Below are 24347 nucleotides of genomic sequence, written 5' to 3'. Positions count from 1 at the left end.
CGTCGTGAGCCCGGTTCACCAACTTAAATTGAATCAAACTGAGCCCGGCGCATGATGCGGACGAATTCACCCTGCCCGGGGTGTCAGCCCACAAGCCCTCATCCAGCTCCTCACCCAGCTCCTCCTCCCACTTGCCCTTCAGCTCCTCAACTGAGGCTTCCTGCGCCTCCAGCAGCTCCTGATATATGTCCGACATCTACCCCTCTCCTACCCAGATGCCAGACACAACCCTGTCCTGTATCCTTTGAGGGGCTAACAGCAGAAATGTTTCTTGATAAAGTCCCGAACCTGGAGGTATCTGAAAGCATTTCCCGGGGGCAGGCCGAACTTCTCCTCCAGAGCCTGAACGCTGGGGAAAGTCCCATCTATAAACAGGTCCCCCATCCTTCTAATGCCTGCCCTATACCAGCCTTGAAACCCCCCATCTATCCTGCACGGAGCAAATCTATGGTTGTTCCGTAACGGGGTCCAAACTGAGGCTCCCTCCTCCTTGGGACCACAACTTTTCACAATATACATTAATGATCTGGAAGAAGGAACTGAAGGCATTCTTGCTAAGTTTGCAGATGATACAAAGATCTGTAGAGGGACAGGTAGTATTGAGGAAGCAAGGGGGGCTGCAGAGGGATTTGGACAAGCTAGGAGAGTGGGCAATGAAGTGGCAAATGAAATACAGTGTGGAAAAGTATGAGGTTATGCACTTTAGAAGGAAGAATTTAGGCATAGACTATTTTCTAAATGGGGAATAGCTTGGGAAATCAGAAGTACAAAGCGACTTGGGAATCCTTGTTCACGATTCTCTTACGTTTAATGTGCAGGTTCAGTCAGCATGAAAGAAAGCAAATTCAATGTTAGCATTCATGTCAAGAGGGCTAGAATACAAGACCAGGGATGTATTTTGAGGCTGTATAAGGCTCTGGTCAGACCCCATTTGGAGTATTGTGATCAGTTTTGGGCCCTGTATCTAAGGAAGGATGTGCTGGCCTTGGAAAGGGTCCAGAGGAGGTTCACAAGAATGATCAATAGGTCTAAAGCTATAGAGGATTTTGGCAGGGGTTTGAGGACGTCATGTCCATGGTGTTAAAAACAAGGGTGGCGCTGAGTCCAGAGGTGGCAATTTTCGGGGTGTCAGAAGACCCGGAAATCCAGGAGGAGAAAGAGGCAGGTGTTCTGGCCTATGCTTCCCTGGTAGCCCGGAGACGGATACTATTAGCATGGAGGGACTCAAAGCCCCTGAAGTCAGAGACCTGGCTATCTGACATGGCCAGCTTTCTCTGTTTGGAGAAAATCAAGTTTGCCTTGTTAGGGTTCACCCAGAGGTGGCAACCATTCCGTCGATTTCTTTGCAGGAAATTAATGGTCAGTAGACGAGGGTGGGGTGGTTTAGATTAGAGTAGGGGGTTAATAAGGGTGGGACCTGTATGAGAGGTAAATGGCTCTTGCACTATGTTTATGGTTTCATGTATATTGTTTATTCTGTTGTTACTATACCAAATATACCTCAATAAAATGTTTATTTTAAAAAAAAGAATGATCCCTGGAATGAAGAACTTGTCGTCTGAGGAACGGTTGAGGACTCTGGGTCTGTACTTGTTGGAGTTTAGAAGGATGAGGGGGGATCTTATTGAAACTTACAGGATACTGCGAGGCCTGGATAGAGTGGACATGGAGAGGATTTTTCCACTTGTAGGAAAAACTAGAACCAGTGGACACTATCTCAGACTAAAGGGACGATCCTTTAAAACAGAGATGAGGAAGAATTTCTTCAGCCAGAGGGTGGTGAATCTATGGAACTCTTTGCCACAGAAGGCTTTGGAGGCCAAATCACTGAGTGTCTTTAAGACAGTGATAGATAGGTTCTTGATTAATAAAGGGATCAGGGGTTATGGGGAGAAGGCAAGAGAATGGGGATGACAAAATATCAGCCATGATTGAATGGCGGAGCAGACTCGATGGACCGAGTGGCCTAATTCTGCTCCTATGTCTTATGGTGTTCCAATATAGCCCCCAGAGGGTCTCTAGCATCATGGTGGCCTGCTGTGTACTTCTGAACGTCACGCAGCAGCAGGGTGACATGCTGAAAGGGGAGAAAGAATGTCAGGCCTCATCTGACGAGGAGGACGAAGATGGGACCTGGGCGTGGAGCTTGAGCTGGCATGGCAGGTTGCCCAGTGTGTGATCTAGCCCATCCACCCTGAAGGAAATCAGCTATTTCTAACAGGTAAAAGGCTATTTTAATGTAAATATTAAAGCCCAGTCTTTAATACCCATTTTACAATAAAGATTTCAGTATTCATAACCTGAGGTCATGACAAAACACATAACTTAAATGGAGGTACAAAGCCTGACACATCCACAAACTAATTGGAGATAAAAACATTTTTACTGACAATTTGAACAGACTATTGTTCTTCAAAGTAAGTTTCATATTGAGAAAAGAGCTGTACCAGTAATCAAGATCAAGGTCGAAATAAGCACCATAGCAATATGAAACTACCATTGTTCAGAATATGAATAAAGTGAAGTCAGCAGAAAACCAGTAAAAACCAGACTTGATTACAGCACAAAATCACATTTCATAGCACACAAATATTCAAACATGAAACATTTAAAACTTATGTTGCACATTGAGGATTGACAGTTAACCATCAAATCAAATGTATTTGAAACTTACCCAAACCAATTAGGACGACATAGAGGTATAGAAAGATGGCTTCAGACTGATAACATTCTCCTTAAACATGAGGGTCCGCACAGCCATTTTCTATCCAGGATCACTCTATACTTTGATCTACGTCCTAATTTTCGTATTTTCACTTTTCCACTCTAACTCTTGAAGTTCGCGCAAGCTGTTTTGCCGTAAGCAAGAAACCATTTTTGTATTATTTTGAAAGTTAAATTGTTTTATAAAATACTTCTCTTTAAGCCTTTTGTTGGCAAGGCTTTATTGAGAATAGATTTAAGTTTCTCTCAATTGTAATCAGTAGATGCAATAAAAGATTCTTACTTGCATCCGAGAAGTGTCACTCAAATGTCTACCGAGTTCTATAGTGTTGCGAGACTTCACTCGAACCGCATGGTAGATCTCTACACACCCATTCTCTCTCCCTTACTCCACCCACCCCTTCCCCCTCCCTTAGTCCACCCACCCCTCCCTTTTTCCTTCACTCCAACTTCCCCCTAGTCTTTCGCCCCTTTCCATTACCACAGCTCCCCCTGAGGGTCACCCTAGCATTGCCACAGGGTGTTGGCTCTGGTTAGCAGTATCAGCAAGTCTTGTCCATGAACGGGGAGGAGGATGATGCCGACTCACTGTGGGTTGAGCTCTGCTGCTCCTCACTGTCTGACAGTCTGACTCTTCTCTTTAAGATAACATACCACTATCTACCCGGATGATCTCTGCATGTGCGCTGGCAATTCTTTCCCACCGACCCAAATATGTTGGGTGGGAGGGTGGCGGAGATAATGACTGGTTAGGGCTCACTCATTAGGGCTGTCGAACAAGGCGGGCTCACACTGTTGCCCCTATGCCCTGCCACTTCTCGATGTAACCATGTCCGACATTCATGCGTCATGGGCTCTCTACCCTCCCCCCCCCATGCCTGCTGCCCCCAGCTGCCGTATAACACTCAGACCTCGCCCATCCTTCACATTGGTGAGACAGAGGTTAAAGGCAAATCGGACAGGTGGTGCAAAAGTGTCTAATGGTGAGTATTTATAATATGTGTGCCCTTCCCCCTGACTATACCACACCTGTGCCAACTTAAGTGTCATCTATCTTTCCTGGCCTACCACTTCTTCTAGGTGTTACCTGAGACAGAACATCATAAGTATAGGCAGCCTGCTGCTTGTCCCGCCCTCATCCCTGTGATGCGCTTGGTGGGCATCCTCTGGAAGGCCTGGGCCTGAATAGGCCCAGACGAATTTCAGGTGGCACAAGTGATGGCGTGTCAGCCTGTTCTGCCTGCTGCCGACGAGATGCAGCAGTGTTAGGTGAGGGGGATTCGGAAGGGCTGAGGTGTTCCAGCATCTCCCCTACAAAAGGCACCAGGAAGAGTCCCAGCACCTCCCATTCCCTAGGGTTGCTTGATGGCCTCCTAGCTACTCCATGGGACGGAGGTGAGGCCAGAGTGATTCTGTCATCTGGTGCTACCAGTCCTGGAGACCGCCCTCATCTGAACCGTGGTCTTGATGTCCACAGCCATGGCGACCTTAGAGTGGGTCATGTCCCTCATTGAGTGAATCATGTCCCTCAGTGTCTCGGTCATATCCCTCTGAGACGGTGTCATGTCTCTCTGTGATTGGCTAAGCTCGGTCAGCACCTGGCCTATGCCCTCACCCATGATGCTCTTGATGCTCTCGGGTCCATGACCTTTTTCAAATGGGCTAAGCTCTGGCGTGCCACCGCAATGTCCATGTGCAGCTGCCACATATCCACCTGTGACTTGGCTCTCTGTGCCTCAGCTTAGTGAGCAGCAGTGTTCCCTAAGCTTTGGATGTCCTGGCACATGACTCGGACATCTTGCCCCGAGCTTTCCCACTCAGTGTTGGCCTGGGTACCACGCATTGTCGGCATCATCTCCTGCACCTGAAGTTGGCTGGACTCCTCCAGCTGTACTCGCAGGCACTGTAAATTCTGGCTGTGCTTTTGCAGCTGCACCAGTGATGGGTTCATCTTTTCCAGAAGTGCAATATCTGTCTTGGCGACAGCTGTTCCCTGGGATTGGGCAGACCTCTGACCGTTCACTCCATCGGGAGTCCCTACTTCTACCTGATGTGCTGCAGCATGTGTGTGGTACTCATCAGAGGATGACCCAGGAGCCTGATCACTAACATTTCCCACCGAGTCTCTGCGTTGGTCAATGGTGCTGGTGGAAGCAGTGATGAGTGGTGGAAACAGTGATGAGTAGTGCTCCGGGACGTTCTGAGGGTTTGAATGGGGGCAGTGACCCTGGACAACCCGGCCCCGTCTGCTGGGGATCCTGCAAAATTAAAGACATGGGGTGAGATCTTGGGAAGGACTGGTCTGTGGGAAGAGGAGTGCCTCTCATGCTGTAGGGACATCTGCATTGCATTGGACTCTCACTTATTTGGTGCATATCAAACCCCATTGTAGCCACTTCCCTCTCCTCATCCTCCCCAAGTTGCAGGGCCCTTTCCTCAGAAGGGATGTGGACTTGAATATCTGGGATGCCTCCTCCCATTCTCCGGCACTCATGGTGATTACGGGCCACTTCATCCTTGGAGACACAGAAACGACATAGTGAGATGCTGGGATTTTTATGAGGGTTTGTAGCTGGTGGTATGTAAGTGCAAGCCTCTTGGCAAAAGTGGACAATACATGTGTTGAGGGTTTGTGGAAGGTGGGTCATAAGGGAGACACAGGGAAGGTGGGGCATTGTTGGCCTCTCAGGTATTGGAGGCAGAGGCGAGGGGTGAGGAATGGGAGTGATGCTAGGGGCATGGATGTGCTACTCACCCAAACTTCTCTAAGGAGTTATGTTCATCTTCTTAAGGCATAGCATACTGGTTCTCTTGGTGTGGCTGGCAGCATGCACAGCCTCTACCACCTCACCCCAGGCGTTGTTCAGCATGGCAGGATCGAGTCTCCACCCTAATCTGGTGAAAAGGGTGTCCCTCCTCTCAACGGTGTCCCGCATTCGGTTGATTTCTGATTCCAGGAATTTTGTAGCAGGTCTTTTAGCAGCCATCTTCTTGCTGGAGTGACAGTCTGTGGTGAGTGGAACACTTAAAGGCTGCTCCAGCTTGTCAGTCTCTGAAAGTGAATCCCGACCCCAGCAGGGCTGGGAAGCGGGTGGGCTCCATGTGGGATATTGATTCCAGGTTATTTTAATTAGTTGAATTTAAATTCCCCGAATTGGGATTTGAACTCATGTCTCAGATCTTAGGTCTCTAGATTGTACTCTTCAATGTGATGACTACACCTGAAATGCCCTTCATTGATTGTGAACCAGTATGGCACATCCTGAGGTTGTGAAATGTCCTAAATAAATGCAAATTATTTTTCATAGGATTCCCATTGCCACGTGTTGATGAAAAGAGTCAAACATTCTGCCCTTCCATTTAATTCCAATGCATGCTCCATCATTAAACCAGCTCTCCCTTTGCATCACTAGCAACCAATATGTCATGGTATCTACTCTACACAGTGCTTCATTGGGGCATATATATATATTTAAAAAACTGGGTGGGAAGAAAGGACGGAGGCCGAGTACAGTTTAAGACAAGCATTTTAAATGAGTTTTTTGCTGGTGTTTTACATTTTATCACGGGGGAAAACCAACCACTGATCACATTAACCACTGGAAACACCTGCAACAAACCTCTAGAAAAATTTTATTGAATTATTTACGTACTGGTTTTTCACGTTAAAAAACACACAAATGTCAATGAAAAGAAATTTCATAAAAACATAATAACAGAGAAAAAAGGAACAAACCCGTTGCACAAGTTGAAGTGAAAGTAATGGTCACGGAGGCCAAGAAAAAGCTGATTTGTCTTCACATTTTTCAGAAAAGCTCCAAGCAATGTGTTCTCCTATACGTTTTCCACACTCAGGATGTGGGAGTCACTTGAGAGACCTGCAATTTATAACCATTCATTCTGACACGATGGAAGCGGATCGGTTTTCTTGAAATGTACGGCTCATAAAAATGCACTTCAGAGGGAGATCAGCCATGTTGGTATAATGGGCCAAATGGTCTCCTTCTGCACTCTAACAATTCTGAGATTCAATGTAGGTCAGTAATCACAAGGGTGAACAGGGCATGGTGCCAGTTAGCACATGGGTAACAGAGATGACCTCAGGTTTTGCAGGGTAGAATGAGCAGAATACTAGCCACAAATGTGTTGGACTGGTCAAGTCTGGTGGTAACATAGGCATGGATGAGGTTACAACAGCAGATCAACTGAGGCAAGTGCAGCGGCAGGCGATGTTATAGAAGGCGATGTTACTGCTGATGATCTATATATGGTCAGAAGCTGATCTTGGGGTCAAATAATAACATCAATGTTGCGAAGTGTGGTTTAGTTTCAGACAGTTGTCAAAAGGGTTGGAGTTTGTGGTGAGCATAGAAGACAACCCAAAATTTAGTTGGTAAGAAATTTCAGCTGATCTAGTATTGGATGTCAGACAAGAAGCCTGACAATTTAGAAACAGTGGAGCCCATTGAGAGAGGTGGTGGTGAGGTGGAAATGGATGTTGTGATCATACAAGTGAAAACTGACAATTTTTGTAGAAATTGTCACCAAGGGGCAGCATGCAAGTGAGAAATAGAAGAGGGATCATCCTTGGGAAACACCGAACAGGGAGGGAGCAGGAAGAGAAACTGTTGCAGGTTATTTTCTGGTTAGATAGATAAGAATGGAACCAGCCAAGTGCAATCCCACAAGCTGGAAGATGGAGGAGAATCATTGTAGGATGGCAGCCATCCATGTCAATGACTGTAGATAGGTTAAATAGGTCAAGGAGAGGAAGTTTACCTTTGTCATAGTTACATAGGATGTCATTTGTGACTTTGGTAAGGGTTATTTCAGCACAGTGGCAGGGCAAAAATCTGATTGGAGAGATTCAAATATGGAGTTCCAGGAAAGATAGGTAAAGATTTGGGAGGTGACATCATGTTCAATAAAAGGAGGAAAGAGAGGTTGGATATGAAGCACAGTTTGCAAGGATGAAGTGGGTCAAGGGTTGGTTCTCTGTGGGAGGGGTGGTGATGGCAGATTTGAAGTAGAGGATGATAATGTCAAGAAAGAGAAGTCAACAAAATCAGCTAACATGGGAGTCAGAAAAGAAAGTTGGGTAGTCTGGAGTTCAGTCACAATGGGGTCAAAGGAATGGTGGGGGGGGGGGGGGGGGGCAGTAATGGACAAGATGAGCTCGGAAAGGGCACGAGGGAGATACAAACTAGAGAAGGATGAGAGTTCGTGGCTAAGTAAAAGGAGCCGATCAAATGTGGACTGTATCCTTGAAATTGTTCAAAATATTTTTCTTCTCCGTTAAATTTCACCCCGGTGAGAAGAAACCCAATCCTTTTTAATACTAAAGAAATCATTGTGCCGTGAAGACATCAGAGTTGGTCATTCGGTACAGGCCACGAGTCAGCTTGTGGTGGAACCCCCAAACTGTCTTCATTCTTACAATGTAAACAACACCAATTGCCAAGAGTACTTCCGCTCCCCCTATAGGTTTTGTTGTCATGGTTGTGAAAGTGCCTTAGCGAGTCTCTTCCAGAACCATGTTTTGGTGCTTGGGTTTGTGTAATCACAGATCGTGATGTGCCGGAGAATGCTTGGGAATTTCCTCTTAATTGGCTTGTACTTGACAGGGATCAGACGCTTGTCTCGAGCACCTGTGGAATCAGAAATCAGTAAATCAGATTGAAAATTCCTTACTTTGTTTCACATTTTTTCCCTCACCCCTCTCCCTCCCCACTGACTTGGGTGTGAGGCAGCACCAGAGACCCTCAAATCATAGAATCTCTACAATGCAGAAGGAGGACATTTGGCCCATCAAGTCTGCACCGACCTTCCGAAAGAACACTCTACCTAAGCCCACTCCCCCACCCTATCCCGAAAACCGCACTGAACTTGGATATCCATGGACAGTAAAGGGCAATTTGTAGCATGACCAATCCACCTAACCTGCACATCTTCGGACTGTGGGAGGAAACCGGAGCACCCGGAGGAAACCCATGCAGACACGGGGAGAAAGTGCAAACTCCACACAGTCACCCAAGGTTGAAATTAAACCCATGACCCTGGCGCTGTGAAGCAGCAATACTAACCCACCCTGCAATGCCCTATGCCAGCATTGCTCCCGAATAAACAATTTTCACAGAATGCCATTCACCCCCATCACCAGCATAGCCATCTTCTCCAATATAATTTTTCTCAAATCTTGAATATTTTCAATATTTTCTTCAAGTGCCTATCTAATTTCCTGCTAAATATCATTCCTTTGGTTTCAACAACATTAATCTGCATCCCGAAGAATCTTCACATGAAAAAGAATTCTGCTCTCGCAACTTCTTTTTAAATTTATATTTGAAAATCCAGACAGCAACATCAGTAGGTCACTCTTAGGTGAGTGGCACCAATCCAATCTTCACAAATTTCTACTAAACTGAAAACATTCCAGCTGGTGTCGATAATTAGTAATCAGAAACAGCAATCGTTTCTTATCCCCCCTGCCCCTATCATTTCTCTAGCTGAGATCAGTCAAGACTGAACACAAGGAAGCAAACCTGGAATTGGCTGCATAGCTCAGTTCCACACTCTGCAGTGCCACAATCAGCCCACCTCTTCCCACCACACCAAACACCACCTACATGTGGGCCTCTGGGGCTCCAATAGTGGCCATCAGCAACTGAGTCACACCAGAGCCAAGGAAGATTATCCTGATGGGAGGATGGGTGGAAAGAAGAGTTTCTGGTTCTTAACTGTAACAAAGTGGAGTTGAAAGCTCAATGATAATGCCTGAAAAACAACAAGGCTTTTTGTGGGATCACAGGCTGGGAAACATCGGCCAGGATTCCCTGAGCCTCCGGGCCAAAAGGCGGAGAATAGGGGGCGGGACTCGCTCAGGGCCGGAGAATCCCCGCGACTAGCGCGAATGGCGCCACGCCGCCCTGACACCAGGACACGATTCTCCGCAGAGCCGGATGGGCCGAGCGGCCGTCGTAAAAAACCCGAGTCCCGCCAGCGCCGTTCACACTTGCTCTCAGCTGGCGGGACCTCGGCATTGAAGGGTCTGGGGGTGGCCCATGGGGGGGGGGGGATGCGGGGCCTGCCTATCTGGCTGGGGGCATCCTTTCTTCCGCGCTGGCCCCTGCAGTCCTGCATCATGTTGCGTCGGGGCCGGCGCGTTGAAGGGAGCCACTGCGCATGCGCGTGTTGGTGCCGGTGTCACTGCACATGCGTGCGTTAGCACTGTTGCCACTGCGCATGCGCGGACCCCGCAGCACCTAGTTCACTCCAAGATCCGCAGCTGGAGCGGCTTGAACGCGATAGCGTTTCTTACTGCGTCAACACTTAGCCTCAGGATCACAGAATGCCGCCCAGGGCCTCAGACCCGCGATTGAGTCCGACGCCGGGATGCAATTCTCTGGTGACCGAAGAATCAGCAGCAGTTGCGCGTGCACAGTCGACACAGTGCCGGTTGGGGGCTGTGAAAAATGCCCCCGTGGCGATTCTCCGCGTTCGACCGGCCGAGTTGCTGCCGGCATAGTTCCAACATAGTTCCACCTGGCGGGAGCTCGGCGTCGCGGCTGCGGAGGCCACCCTGGCGGGGGGATCAGGTTCCGGAAGGGGCCTCCACAACGGCCGGGCCCGCGATCGGGGGCCACCAATTGGCGAGGACGCGCAATCTGGGGGGGGGGGGGGGGGGGTCCTACCTTCATCCACGCCAACCCACTGTGTGGCTCCACCATGTTGGGCAGCGCCGCCGCAGAAGCGACCGCCGCGCGCATGCACGGACCCGCGGCCGGCAGTGTAGCGCCGTGTACGGCAGCTGGAGCAGTGTGGAGCAATTACTGGGCCAAGAGGCAACACTTAGCCGTGTTTTTGGAGAATCCCGGTCATGATTTTTTAAGACTGCATTGATTGGTGCAGCAACAGTAGGGGGAGCACTTCCTGTACACAAGCAGATGCATTGTCAGAGCCTGGGACATCAATGATAGCAACATCCCAGGTTTCATTAAAGATGGCAATGATCTAACAATGTCAGAAAACACAATGTTATCCTGGTTCTCGTCCGCTTCCCCCTACCTCTTTTGTTGCTCCCACTCACTTTCTCTCCCCGTCATCTCACCACTCCATCCTCTTTCCTCCCCCCACCCCTTCACCACTTCTCTTCCTGCTCTATTCCCGCAGCTCCTCGCTGCTCCTTTCACCTCTCCCACTCCACAGCATCCATTCCATTGCTCGTTCCCGAGTGGAGGGGCAGTAGTGAGGGAAGTGGCAAAGCAATTGGGAGGAAGTGGGGGAGGATGTGAGTGGTGGGGGAGTGAGCTCATGGCAAAAGGAGCAGCAAGAGGAGTGGTGGGAGGGAGGTTTCGATAAGCAAATGGCACACAATAGTGACAGAAGCAGTTGAAGAATTTGCACATGTGCCAGAGGACTGGGGGCTGTGAGTGGAGCCAACTTCCCGATTTCCTTTTCCTGTTTGGCAGAGACTGAAGTAAGACTTATAAAAGCAATATAACTCATCAGGGCCATATTACTCAAGGAAACAAAGAAACCCAAGTAACATGTTAAGGCAACAGACAACACCAGATGAAAATTAGATGAAGCAAAATGAATACGTTAGTGCAGAAGATTGGATACAATGCATTCACTTTTACCTGGACTAAGACTCAGAGCAAACTTTGTTTGAAAATCACAATCATCGCTGACCAAATAGTCATCGGAGATTATCGCCACCATCCTTTTACACCTGCCATTAAAGATGAAACAGAGAATTCATTCATTCTAATCAAACAGTTGGTAATTCACCTCATTCTGGTTTAATGTTTTAATGATCGCTTTCGACCTTTCCTGCCTTTTCAGCTTGGAAGATATTTTCTTACAAATGTGTGTTCAATTGCATAAAGGTAATTTGCTGACACAAGGATACAAAGTGCTGGAGCCCGAGATTGAAAAGTAATTGCCAAATGAGAAGTCTTTTTTTTTATAAATTTAGATTACCCGATTATTTTTTCTATTAAGGGGCAATTTAGCGTGGCCAATCCACCTACTCTGCACATTTTTGGGTTGTGGGGGCGAAACCCACGCAGACACAGGGAGAATGTGCAAACTCCACACGGACAGTGACCCAGAGCCAGGATCGAACCTGGGACCTCAGCACCATGAGGCGGTTGTGCTAACCACTAGGCCACCGTGCTGCCTGCCAAGTGAGAAGTCTTAACGCGATGGGCTTGAAACTGGAAACTAAAGCATTGTTTTTTCTTCCAAATCTCATCACCCATGAGGAAGTACATTTGGCTTATTCTAATGCATCTACAATTCCCCCATTTGCACTGGCATTGTGCCTGCTCAAAGTTTGTGCCTCCGTCAGGCACTGATGGGTGGGATAACAGAGCTCGAAAATCCTCCATATTTGCCAGTGATGAGTTTCATTGACTAATGGAATATACTCACCTGGGGAAATCATGCCATGAGAAATATTGAATTCTGTTCCCTCATCATATGGCAATTTATTGGGAACAGGAGATTAACAAAACAAACTGACTCTAGAATATCTGATATGCACCCAGAAATTTGAGGTTTCCAAATCTCGCCCAAACCATTTCTGTGTACCTTTTCTCAATAAGCTCGCTGGAGATGGTCCAGACACATGACCCCGGCAGCACATCACGATCAAATACACACAGCTTCAGTTTGTAATCAGACTGCTCAAGCTGCTTGATCATCTCGTGGACAAACTCAATGTCGGCTTGACAATAACAAATGAAGGCATCAAACAACTCGGGTGCAATTCCTGCAAAACACAGAGCAATCATTAATCCGATGAATGATTCCATCACTTTGGTTTTCATTGCCTAATGTATGGGTTTGTTGTAGACCAATTGACAAACACTGATTGCATGGATGATCGTTGGGTCATTCCAACTATAAGGAACAGTAGAGGAGAAATTAGACAGATATTTGTCTTTTATCATCTAATACTTCCTGTCTTCATATGACTCCATATACTGAGAGATAGACTGACCTCCTAAAATGTTATTCCATCTGTTCCAACATTAATCTGATGTGTTCCTGTTTTCTTATTTTAATGTTGCTACAATTGTTCTTCCTTAATTAATCCTCATGTTGATGATACAGAGGGTAAATTAATGATTCTATGCTGCCGGTGGGAGTTCTTTTTAATGGGAGTGAAGATCACAGACTTGGGAACAAAACCGTGAAGTTGATTCTCTAACCTGTGTGCCTTTCGTGTGGCTTACATAGTGTTTTACAGACACCACAGCTTGTAACTGTAAGCTGGCTGCGTTGCATATTTAAAATTGAACCAGTTTGTTCTTGTGGCTCAGTCATCTGTTGGACTTGGTTAAGGTGATCCCAATTGTTAGGACCACAGTCCTTGCCTATCCTTGGATGGGTCAAGGTTGGGGGTCCTTACCCATTTTGAACTGGATGAATGACTGTAACAGCTGGCCCTCTATTTCAAGATCAGCACGGAAACCCCTGTTCCCATACATTCTTTGAGCCCCAGGATTTGTGATGGACGAGAAAGAAGTGCACTGAATCTGCTCTTGAAAGGAACTCTCTCCAAAAATCTCTACACAGCTAAGCATGTAAACCTGTTGTGTGGCATTTGAACTGGATAGGGTTGCTTAATTTGAATTAGTAGCAGGTTTAGAAAATACATTTAAATTTTGCTTTGTGTTTAAGAATTGTTTAACATCTTTAATATTAATGTGGTCAATTCTGTGTTTAAATTAAATTTTGTTTTAACATAAAAGATACCTATTGGTCAGAGTCATCACTCCTGGGGTGAAGTATCCTTTCCTTACAGCTTTACAAATTTAAAAAAATTGTTTGGGGTTCTCGTCTGAGATCTTAACAAATGTTGGGGACTGGCCCGGTATCCCAACAAGACTGTCAGTGTATTTACAATGTATTTACACTGTGCTCCCTGTGTCAGGTCAGAAATGTAATCTTTTCTTGTAAATGTGGAAACCCATCACCATTCCCGCTCATCCAGAGCAATTGTGTCTTTTCTCGCACAATTTTACATGCTTCCGAGTCAGATGTCTGCCCGAACTTCTTACGTTAAATTCTGGCCCATGTTCTCGATTCAGGAGGATAAGCCATTATTATTCGAAATGTACCATCACTGGCCATATATAATATTAGTTTCCTGTCAGGACAGTATGATGAAGGCTTTGGGTTAGGGGGGGTCTGCAGGATTCGGGACTTCGATCTCAGAAATCAATTGGAATCAGGATCAACAATACTTTTTTCAAGATTCTAATTTTTAATATGTAAAAGAAATATGGTCCTGATCCTCAGATGCCTGTAACCTGACTTGGAAAAGTAAATGACAGACAATGGAGGCTGCTTCATTTGTATTAAAGGAAAATAGAATGAAACCTTGTTCTGATTACCTGTGGGGTCATCTCCTGTTGTAATTCCTATCGAAGCTGGGGTCTTGGGCTCACTGCTATCCACTGATGGCACTTGAAGTGGTTTGTTGAGGTATCGCTTACAGTCCTCTTCTGTTAAAGAATGAATGCAGATATGAACATTTCAACACAGATTCACATATTTAAATTCATGCTCTATTTAGCACTACAGTTGGATCTTAGAATCATATGAGGCTAATTCAACTCATGTCCATGTTAGGTCTACAAGAGCCACTCAATTAGTCGCCCCCCCACTTCAATGCTTTTACACCCCTCCTAAATTGTAATGCCCAGACATTCTACTTGAGGCCTAACCGGTGTTTTATATAGGCTCACCACAACTTCCTTGCTTTTGTATTCTAAACCTCTCTTTATAAAACCTAGGGCCCATTTCTGGCTGAATATGGTTGGAAATGCTTCAGATTTTATTTTCACTGATGTGCTGGATGCCACCATTATTGAAAATGGGATGTTTTGAAGCCTCATCCTCCCGGTTGTTTCATTGTCCACCACCATTCATGACTGGATGTGACAGGACTTCAGAGCTTTAGGCCAGAATTCTCTGGCTGTTTGCTGATGGCGGGATTCTCCGATCCTGCCGGCAGTGCACCCCCCCCCCCCCCCCCATGGTTTTCCTGGCGGCGTGGGGTGGCTTCAATGGGAATTCCCTTTGACAGCAGTGGGAGCGGAGAATCCGGCCACCAGAGAATAGCACACTGCACACTGCTGCCTAGAAACATGCAGCTGGGAGGCAGGAGAGCCCCACCTTTGATCTGAAGATTGCTTAGCTCTGACTGTAGTACACCACGTTTGCTATCTGGGATGCATGTAGTCCGGTGTTGTATCCTCACCAGTTTGGTATCTCATTTTTAGGTATACTCCTGGCATGCTATGCCACACTCCTTATTGAACTTGGGTTGGTTGCTGGTTTATTGGTAATGGTAGAAAGAATGATGCACTGTGAGGTTACAGATTGTGATTGTATACCGTTTGCTGCTGTTGCTAGTCCACTGTACCTCAGGAATATCGAGTTTAAACTACTAGGTCCGTGTAAATCTACCCCATTTTGATTGTTGGCAGTAATAGACAATACAATGGAGGGTGACTTAGGTCTTCACAAGGACTGTGCTTTGGTCACTCCTACCAATACCCAGGTCCAAAACCTGGGATTTGGCTCCTCACTCTGCAACTGGATCCTCGACTTTCTAACCCACAGACCACAATCAGTAAGAATAAACAACAACACCTCCACAAAGGTACTCAATACCGGGGCCCCGCAAGGCTGCGTACTTAGCCCCCTACTATACTCCCTGTACACACAAGACTGCATGGCAAAATTTGGTTCCAACTCCATCTGCAAGTTTGCTGACGATACAACCATAGTGGGCCCGGATCTCGAATAAAGATGAGTCAGAATATAGGAGGGAGATAGGGAGATAGAGAACCTAGTGGAGTGGTGCAGCGACAACAATCTATCCCTCAATGCCAGCAAAACTAAACATATGGTCATTGACTTCAGAAAGCAAAGTACTGTACAGACCCCTGTCAGCATCAACGGAACCGAGGTGGAGATGGTTAGCAGTTTCAAATTCCTAGGGGTACACATCTCCAAAAATCTATCCCGGTCCACCCACGTTGATGCTACCACCAAGAAAGCACAACAGTGCCTATACTTCCTCAGGAAACTAAGGAAATTCGGCATGTCCACATTAACTCTTACCAACTTTTACAGATGCACTATAGAAAGCATCCTATCTGGCTGCATCACAGCCTGGTATGGCAACTGCTCGGCCCAGGACCGCAAGAAACGTCAGTGAGTCGTAAACACAGCCCAGTCCATCACACAAACCTGCCTCCCATCCATTGACTCCATTTACACCTCCCGCTGCCTGTGGAAAGCAGGCAGCATAATCAAAGACCCCTCCCACCCAGCCTCCTCACTCTTCCAACTTCTCCCTTCGGGCAGGAGATACAAAAGTCTGAGAACACGCACGGACAGACTCAAAAACATCTTCTTCCCCACTGTTACCAGACTCCTAAATGACCCTCTTATGGACTGACCTGATTAACACTACACCCTTGTATGCTTCACCTGATGCCGGTGTGATGTAGTTACATTGTATATCTTGTGTTGCCCTATTATGTATTTTCTTTTATTTCCTTTTCTTTTCATATACTTAATGATCTGTTGAGCTGCTCGCAGAAAAATACTTTTCACTGTACCTCGGTACACATGACAATAAACAAATCCAAGTCCAATATTGTCATAGACAGATGCATCTGTGAGAGGAAGGCTGGTGAGGATGAGGTTTTCCCTCTTGTCTGTTTTCTCAGTACCTGCTGCAGGCCCAGACAAGCAGATATGTTCTTCTAGCCCGGTCATTACTGCTGCTAATGAGCAACTCTTGGGTGTGGGCATTGAAGTACCCCACCCAGAGTACACTCTCTGCCTTTGTTACCTCAAGTACTTCTTCCAAATGGCGTGCAACAGGGTGGATCGGAGAGAAGGCTGTAGATGGTCATCAAAAGTAAGCTTCACTGCCATCATCTCAAGAGCAATTAGGGAAGGGCAATAAATGCTGGCCTTGCCAGTGACATCTAAGTACCGTGCATGAATAAAGAAACAATATGCAACATTCTCCTCTCATCCTAGAAACGTATAAATCGCCAGACCCCATAGAGTAAATACTTGTCTCAGCATGTTCTTTTTTCTTTCATGGGATGTGACATCACTGTCAAGGCCAGCATTTGTTGCCCATCCCCAATTGCCTTTGAACAGAGTGGCTCGCTGGGACATTTCAGAGGAGTTTGGACATGTAGACCCGAGCAGTTAAGGATGGCAGATTTCCTTCTGAAAGGACATTAATGAGCTAGGTGTGTTTTCCAACAATCCATGATAGTTGTCATAGTCACTATTACCCATATCCCCAGAGTATTAATCTGAGCCTCTGGATTACTCGTTCAGTAGTGTTACCACTACCTTCCAAATACGTATAATTATAATCTTTTTATTTGCAAAAACACTGCATCGCCAAAATTCTTAGCATGAAAATCAAATTGTGGGGATTATTTTAGTGACATCTCAATCCTTCATCAACCATAATGTAAATTCTGATTGCAGAGGGGTTGAATTTTTAGTGGATGATTCCTCATGCCATTATAAAAAGCCCTTGCACACTGAAGACTTCAGTAGAAATCTTGTGAATATGCTTGAATTACACCAGCAAACTTATTGTAAGGTAGCTTAACTAGGGCCTGCAACATTGATCTGGAAATTCACAGTAATAATAATCTTTTATTGTCACAAATATGAAATTACTGTGAAAAGCCCCTAGTCACCACATTCCGGCGCCTGTTCGGGTAAGCTGGTACGAGAATTGAACACGCGCTGCTGGCCTTATTCTGCATCACAAACCAGCTGTCTAGCCCACTGAGCTAAACCAGCGTTTCGTATATCTCTGCCCTTGACAGCAATGCACCCCATCATCTGCGACAGAACAATAAGATTCTGCTCTGATATTCCTGGATCACCCTTGTGGGGTGGTCACCTCTTGCAGTGTGATTGCGCTGCAGCAACTAACCATGGCTTCTTTAGAGCACCTCCAAAACCCAAGAGCTGTGCCACCTGGATGGATGAAGGCAACAGATGCATAGGAAAAGAAAGACAGGCATGTATATAGCACTTCTCTGACCACCAGACTTCTCTAATCAATTAAGCATTTTTGAAATGTGGTCAGCATTTTAATGTGGGAAATGTGGCAGCCATTTTGCACACAGCTAACTGCCCCAAACACCAACTGGCAATGACCAAATAATCCTTTTTTGTGATATCGATTGCGGGATAAACACTGGTCAGGCGATCAGGGATAAATCCTTCAAAGAGTGCCATGGGATCCTTTACATTCACCCATCCTTTGTGACTTAGACACAAAACAGCCATCAAGTGGTGCCCCAGCTGACACTTCATCACTAACATCATCACCTCCAAATTCCCATCCAAATCATACACTATCCTGACTTAAACAATCGCTCCAAATCTGAAACTAATAGCACTGACGGAAGACTTTCACACATCAACTGCAGTGATTTAACAAGGTGGCTCACTACTACATTCTCAAGATCAATAAGGGATGGGCTGCAAGAACATAGGAGTAGTAGGCCATTCGGCCCCTCGAGACTGCTCCGCCATTTAATTAGATCATGGTTGACCTTCTACTTTAATGCTATTTTCCTGTAGTATCCCCATAACCCTTCATATCATTAATATCCAGAAATCTATCACTCTGTCTTGAATATATTTAATAACTCACCATCCACAGCCTGCTGGGGTAATGAATTCCAGAGATTCACCACCCTCTGACAAAAATACATTTCTCGGACTTCTGGTGGCGGCCATGAAGTAAGCCGTCGCACATACAGTAGCTCCTGCCTGAGGACTTGATTTTTGGCAAATTTTGCCCGTTTATCGGGTGCTGTGCAGGTGAAAAAGTGATGTAGTGGAAGAATTAGGATTCTTCTTCCGGTGTGGGATGTCTAAAAGTTACCAAACGAAGAGTGTGTCGAGTAAAGGGTTCTCTTCAGATTCAGAAGACACCCGTGGAACAGGAGGGGAAAACATGACAGAGGAACCTGTGGCATCGCTGCCTGCTCAGTGGTTGACTGAGAAGGCAGGCGGTCACAGCAAAAATGACTAAACCAATTCTGGCAGCTCTGAAAAGGGTGGAACAGTGGTTAGAGACGCAGAGTTCTTCGATCCAGTCGGTGGAGGTGACAGTCTCAGATCATGAGGATCGGATCACCTCCTTGGAGGCAGAGTTGACAAAGATGGCGGAGGGGCAAAGAACGATGAAGGCCAAGATCGATGACTTGGAGAATCGTTCCAGACAACAAAACCTGAGGATCGTTGGGCTGCCCGAGGGCATAGAAGGGGCAAAGGCCACAGAGTATGTGGCAAAGATGTTCGGGCAGCTGGTGGGGGAGGAAGTCTTTGCATGCCCTCCTGAAGTGGACCAGCCCATTGAGTTTGAGGAAGAATATTAGAAACGGGGAGCCGTGACAGACGACCATAGTCCACCTCCACAGGCACTTAAACAATTTACCAAGACTGGGGGGGGGGGGGGGGGGGGGGGGGGGGGGGGGGACAGCGGCGGCATGATGGTACATTGGTTAACACTGCTGCCTTACGGCGCCGGGAACCCTGGTTCGATCCCAGCCCCGGGTCACTGTCCGTGTGGAGTTTGAACATTCGCTCTGTGCCTGCATGGGTCTCACCCCCACAACCCAAAGATGTGCAGGGTAGGTGGATTGACCATGCTAAATTGCCCCTTAATTGGAAAACAAAATTGGGCATGTTAAATTTATTTTAAAAGATTTTTTTAGGAGCAGGGTGAAGTTTTGAATAGTGTACCCGGCTCATCCATGGGCCATTTATGAGAGCAGAAACCATTATAGTGACACACCGGAGGAGGCTAACAACTTTATTAAGCAACGCGACTGGGGGACATTTGAATGTTTTGGGTGGTTTCACCCGTATGACGAAGTGTTGGATGTGTGTTTTGTAATTTTTTCACTGAAGTTTCCGGTTATATTTTGTATAGTTCTGTAATATCTGTACCTTGCGTTTAGGGAATGGGTTTTTGATGCTTTAAAGCAATTGTTTGGAATGGTTAGGAATGTGGAGGGACGAGGGAGTGGGTATGGGGAATGATTAGTTTGGCGTAAAAGATTAAAATCAGGTTTGGGTAGGTGGGCTGTGTGTGGAATTTTTGAAAATATAACTTGCGTTTCTCCCCAGGTGGGGTTCACCCTGCCGGAAAGATGCTGGTTAGCAGAAGTGCAGTGGGGGAGAATGTCACAACTGAGGATTGTGGGGTGGGGGGGTTGTTTTCTTTATTGGTTGGGATAACAAGCCTAGGGTAGTTGGGCTTTCTTTGTTTGGGAGGGGCTGGGGAGGGGAACGGTAGGTGTGATGTCTGGTTTGGGGGGGGGGGGGGTGGCTGCTGATGGTGAAGGTCTCTGTGGAAGGAGGTGGCGGTAGTCATCTTGGGGAGGCTTAGAATTTAGGTGAGGCAGGGACCCGTTGCATCCCTTACAACTAGGGTATGGCTGATCTGGGTGGGTGGGATTTTGGGTTGGAGTTTTGAAGAGTGTCACTGACAGGAGGGAGTTTAATTTAAACAGCCCCAATTTCGCCTCTCAGCACCCATTTGTAAACAGAGAGGTGTTTTGACTTCCTTTCTTTCCCTCTTTTTAATGCATTGCCATATTTTGCAACCCCTCAGCTTTGATGTGATACATTCCAAACCAATAGGCTCAGACAGACTGCTGCTGGTAAATTATTAAAGACAAAAACCTAACAATGAGAAACCGGTTGTTTTAGCTCAGAGTCTACAGGAACAAACCAAAGCCCCTTGATGTATTAATTACAGAGAGGCAGGAGTCACAGCTCGCACAAAACATTCAATTGATTAATATGCAGCTGAAGCCCAAGTATGCCTTACAGAAACACTGGACAATTGAAGGGGAATACGGTAAACTATAGCTCAGGCATATCTTTATCTTATGCATGTCTAGCAGTTAGTAGATAAGTGGAGTCAAATACGTGCTTGGTGATATTATACTTGTTTTTAAAAATAAATTTAGTACCCAATTATTTTTTTTCCAATTAAGGGGCAATTTAATGTGGCCAATCCACCTAGCCTGCACATCTTTGGGTTGTAGAGGTGAGACCCACGCAGACACGGAGAGAATGTGCAAACTCCACACGGACAGTGACCTAGGACCGGAATCGAACTCAGGTTCTCAGTGCCATGATGTATCAGTGCAAACCACAGCATCACCGCACCGCCCGCAATATCATTATACGTACATGCCCTGATTATAATTGGTAATTATGCTCATATTTAATCCTAATCGTTAGTTGTGAACGGGCATAGATAATCCAAATGTATTCTTTTTACTGGTATATGTTAATTACTTGGGAGATAAACAAAGGTATAATTACTCTGTATTTTCTATGGTCTGGGAGACGACAAGCCACTTAATGGATACTTAGCTCCCCTGCTTTGGCTGTGATGCGACCATCAATTCACACGAGACGAAGAGTTGAAGTGAACAGTTGTTTTAATAAGCTAAATCTGTGCCTGCGTCGGACTACTCTGTACTGAGTGCCGCCTACAGGTTTATATACCACCCCGAGGGGGCGGAGCCACAGGCAGAGCCCACAAGGGGCATCAACATATTACAACACAGTACAGTGGTGAATAGTAACAGCACACGTTCACCACATTCACCTCCTGTTAAAAAATTGAAGTCCAGCAGGGGTGAAGTGGACTCACAGATCGAGTCTGTCCGGCGCCTTGATCATTCTCCGTAATCACCTCAGCTCCGGCTTCGTTGCGGGCACGGGTGTTGAACTCGTCTCTGTGGGCACGGGTTTTGGGCTCGTTGACTCCGGGAGCATGTCGCCTGGAGCTTCATCACTGTGGATAGGTCTGCGATGGGGGGGGGGGGGGGCGTAGGCCACGTAGGGGCGGCGGCGGTGTTCAGTGTAGGTTGGGGGGGGGTGTAGGTGATGGTCACTGGGGAACCGGCGGGTGCCAGATCCCGGAGGGAGACTGTACCTTGTCGGCCATCGTGGTATGCCACGTAGGCATACTGAGGGTTAGCGTGGAGGAGCTGGGCCCTTTCAACCAGGGGGTCGGACTTATGGCTCCTCACGTGCTCTTGGACGAGGACAGACCCCGGTGATGTCAACCAGGACGGAAGCGAGACCCCTGGAGGTGGATTTCCTGGGGAAAACAAATAGGCGGTCATGAGGGGTCTCGTTTGTGACTGTACAGAGGAACGACCTAATGGAATGGAGCGTGTCGGGGAGGACGTCCTTCCAGCGGGAAACTGGGAGACTTCTAGACCGTAGGGCCAGAAGGATGGCCTTCCATACCGTCGCGTTATCCCTTTCCACCTGCCCATTTCCCCGGGGGTTGTAACTGGTAGTCCTGCTCGAGGCAATGCCCTTACCGAGCAGGTACTGACGCATCTTGTCGCTCATAGACGAGGAGGCCCAATCACTGTGGATGTAAGTGGGGAAACCGAACAGGGTGAAGATACTATGCAGGGCCTTAATGACAGTGGCCGCAGTCATGTCGGGGCATGGGATGGCAAAGGGGAAATGGGAGTACTCATCAACGACGTTAAGAAAATACACACTACGGTCAGTGGAGGGGAAGGGCCCTTTGAAATCGATGCTGAGGCGCTCAAAGGGGCGGGAGGCCTTCACCAGGTGGGCCTTGTCTGGCCGATAGAAGTGCGGTTTGCACTCCGCGCAGACTTGGCAGTCCCTGGTCATGGCCCTGACCTCCTCGGTGGAGTAGGGCACTTTGCGGGCCTTGATGAAGTGGAGAAGCCGGGTGACCTCCAGGTGACAGAGGTCATTGTGGTGGCCCGGAGTCGGTCATCTTGCGCGCTGGCGCATGTGCCGCAGGGTATCTGGGGGCTCATTGAGCTTCCCCGGACGATACACAATATCGTAATTCTAGGTGGAGAGTTCTATTCTCTACCACAAGATTTTATCATTCTTGATCTTGCCCCGCTGTGTGTTGTTGAACATAAAGGCTACCGACCGTTGGTCGGTGATGAGGGTGAACCTTCTACCAGCCAGGTAGTGCCTCCAATGCTGCACAGCTTCAACAGTGGCTTGAGCTTCTTTTTCGACCAAGGAGTGTCACATCTCAGAGGCGTTGAGGGTACGGGAAAAAAAGGCCACGGGCCTGCCTGCCAGATTAAGGGTAGCGGCCAGGGCGACGTCTGACGCGTCGCTCTCCACGTGGAAGGGGATGGACTCGTCCACCGGATGCATCGCGCCCTTGGTAATGTCTGTCTTGATGCGGCTGAAGGCCAGACGGGCCTCAGTCGTCAGGGGGAAGATGGTGGCTTTGATAAGTGGGCGGGCTTTGTCCGCATAGTTGGGGACCCACTGGGCATAGTGTGAAAAGAACCCGAGCACCTTTTCAGAGCCTTGGGGAAGGGGGAGTTGCAGGAGGGGGCTCATGCGGTCAGGGTCGGGCCCTAGGAGTCCGTTTTCCACGACATAGTCGAGGATGGCTAGTCGGGTTGTGCGGAAAATGCATTTCCCCTTGTAGGTGAGATTGAGGGCTTGGGAGTTTGGAGGAACTTCTGAAGGTTAGTGTCGTGGTCCTGCTGATCATGGCCGCAGATGGTGAGGTTGTCCAAATACGGGAACATGGCCTGCAGCCCGTACTGGTCCACCATTCGGTCCATCGTTCTTTGGAAAATAGTTGGTGATGCCGAAGGGGACCCGGAGGAAGTAGAAGAGGCGGCCATCTGCCTCAAAGGCCATGTAGTGGCGATCTTCCGGGCGGATTGGAAGCTGGTGGTATGCAGACTTCAGATCTACCGTGGAGAATACCCGGCTGTGCAATCTGATTCACCATGTCCGCTATACGGAGAAGGCGGTACGCATTGAGTTGCGTGTACCGATTTACGGTTTAGCTGTAGTCTATAACCATCCAGTTCGTTTCCCCGGTCCTGACGACCACCACTTGGGCTCTCCAGGGGCTATTACTGGCCTCGATGATCCCCTCCCTCAAAAGCCAATGGACCTCCAACGTGATAAAAGTCCTGTCCTGGTGGCGACGGGTTTACAGTCGGTGGTGAGGTTCGCGAAGAGCGAGTGAGGGGCGACCTTAAGGGTCGCGAGGCTGCATACGGTGAGAGGGGGGAGGGGCCCGCCGAACTTCAGGGTCAGGCTCCTGAGGTTGCACTGGTAGTCCAGTCCTAACAGGAGAGGAGCGCAGAGATAGGGGAGGACATAAAGTTTAAAATTGGCGTACTCAGCGCCCTGTATCGCGAGGTTCGCGACACAGTATCCCCGGATCTGTACTAAATGTGATCCGGAAGCAAGGGAGATTGTTTGGGATGCTGCCTGAGGTGCTGGTTCTGAGCGCAGAAATAGCAGGGCAGCCCCCCGGGTTGGGCGGGCAGCCGCGCGGCGCAGGCCTGGAGCACCCTCGGGTCGGGTGACCACAAGGGAATCACTGGGTCGGAGGGGAAAGCATTGAGGCTCTGGAAAGCTACTTCTAAGGAGGTGGATAGTTTTACCGTCTCTTCTAGGTCGAGGGCGCCCTTTTTGAGCAGGCGCTGTCTGACATAGTTGTACCGGACTCCAGCCACATAGGTGTC

The 24347-nt window shown here is 47.6% G+C and overlaps 1 protein-coding gene across 1 annotated transcript in view; it reads right to left on the bottom strand.

The window, feature by feature from the left end:
- Positions 1 to 6235: 6235 nt before the first annotated feature.
- The window catches only part of myd88 (MYD88 innate immune signal transduction adaptor), a 28309-nt gene continuing 10197 nt past the window's right edge, over positions 6236 to 24347 (bottom strand). Inside the window, exons 3-6 of the mRNA XM_038808846.1 lie at positions 14130 to 14240; positions 12319 to 12499; positions 11364 to 11455; positions 6236 to 8372 (exon numbers count right to left, since the gene is read on the bottom strand). Of these exons, the coding sequence (XP_038664774.1) occupies positions 8218 to 8372; positions 11364 to 11455; positions 12319 to 12499; positions 14130 to 14240 (539 nt within the window). The 3' untranslated portion in view covers positions 6236 to 8217. The remainder of the gene's footprint in view (positions 8373 to 11363; positions 11456 to 12318; positions 12500 to 14129; positions 14241 to 24347) is intronic.

The sequence above is a fragment of the Scyliorhinus canicula genome, chromosome 10, assembly GCF_902713615.1.
Source record: "Scyliorhinus canicula chromosome 10, sScyCan1.1, whole genome shotgun sequence".
NCBI classification, from domain to species: domain Eukaryota; kingdom Metazoa; phylum Chordata; class Chondrichthyes; order Carcharhiniformes; family Scyliorhinidae; genus Scyliorhinus; species Scyliorhinus canicula.
This window is presented reverse-complemented; position numbering and strand designations above follow the sequence as displayed.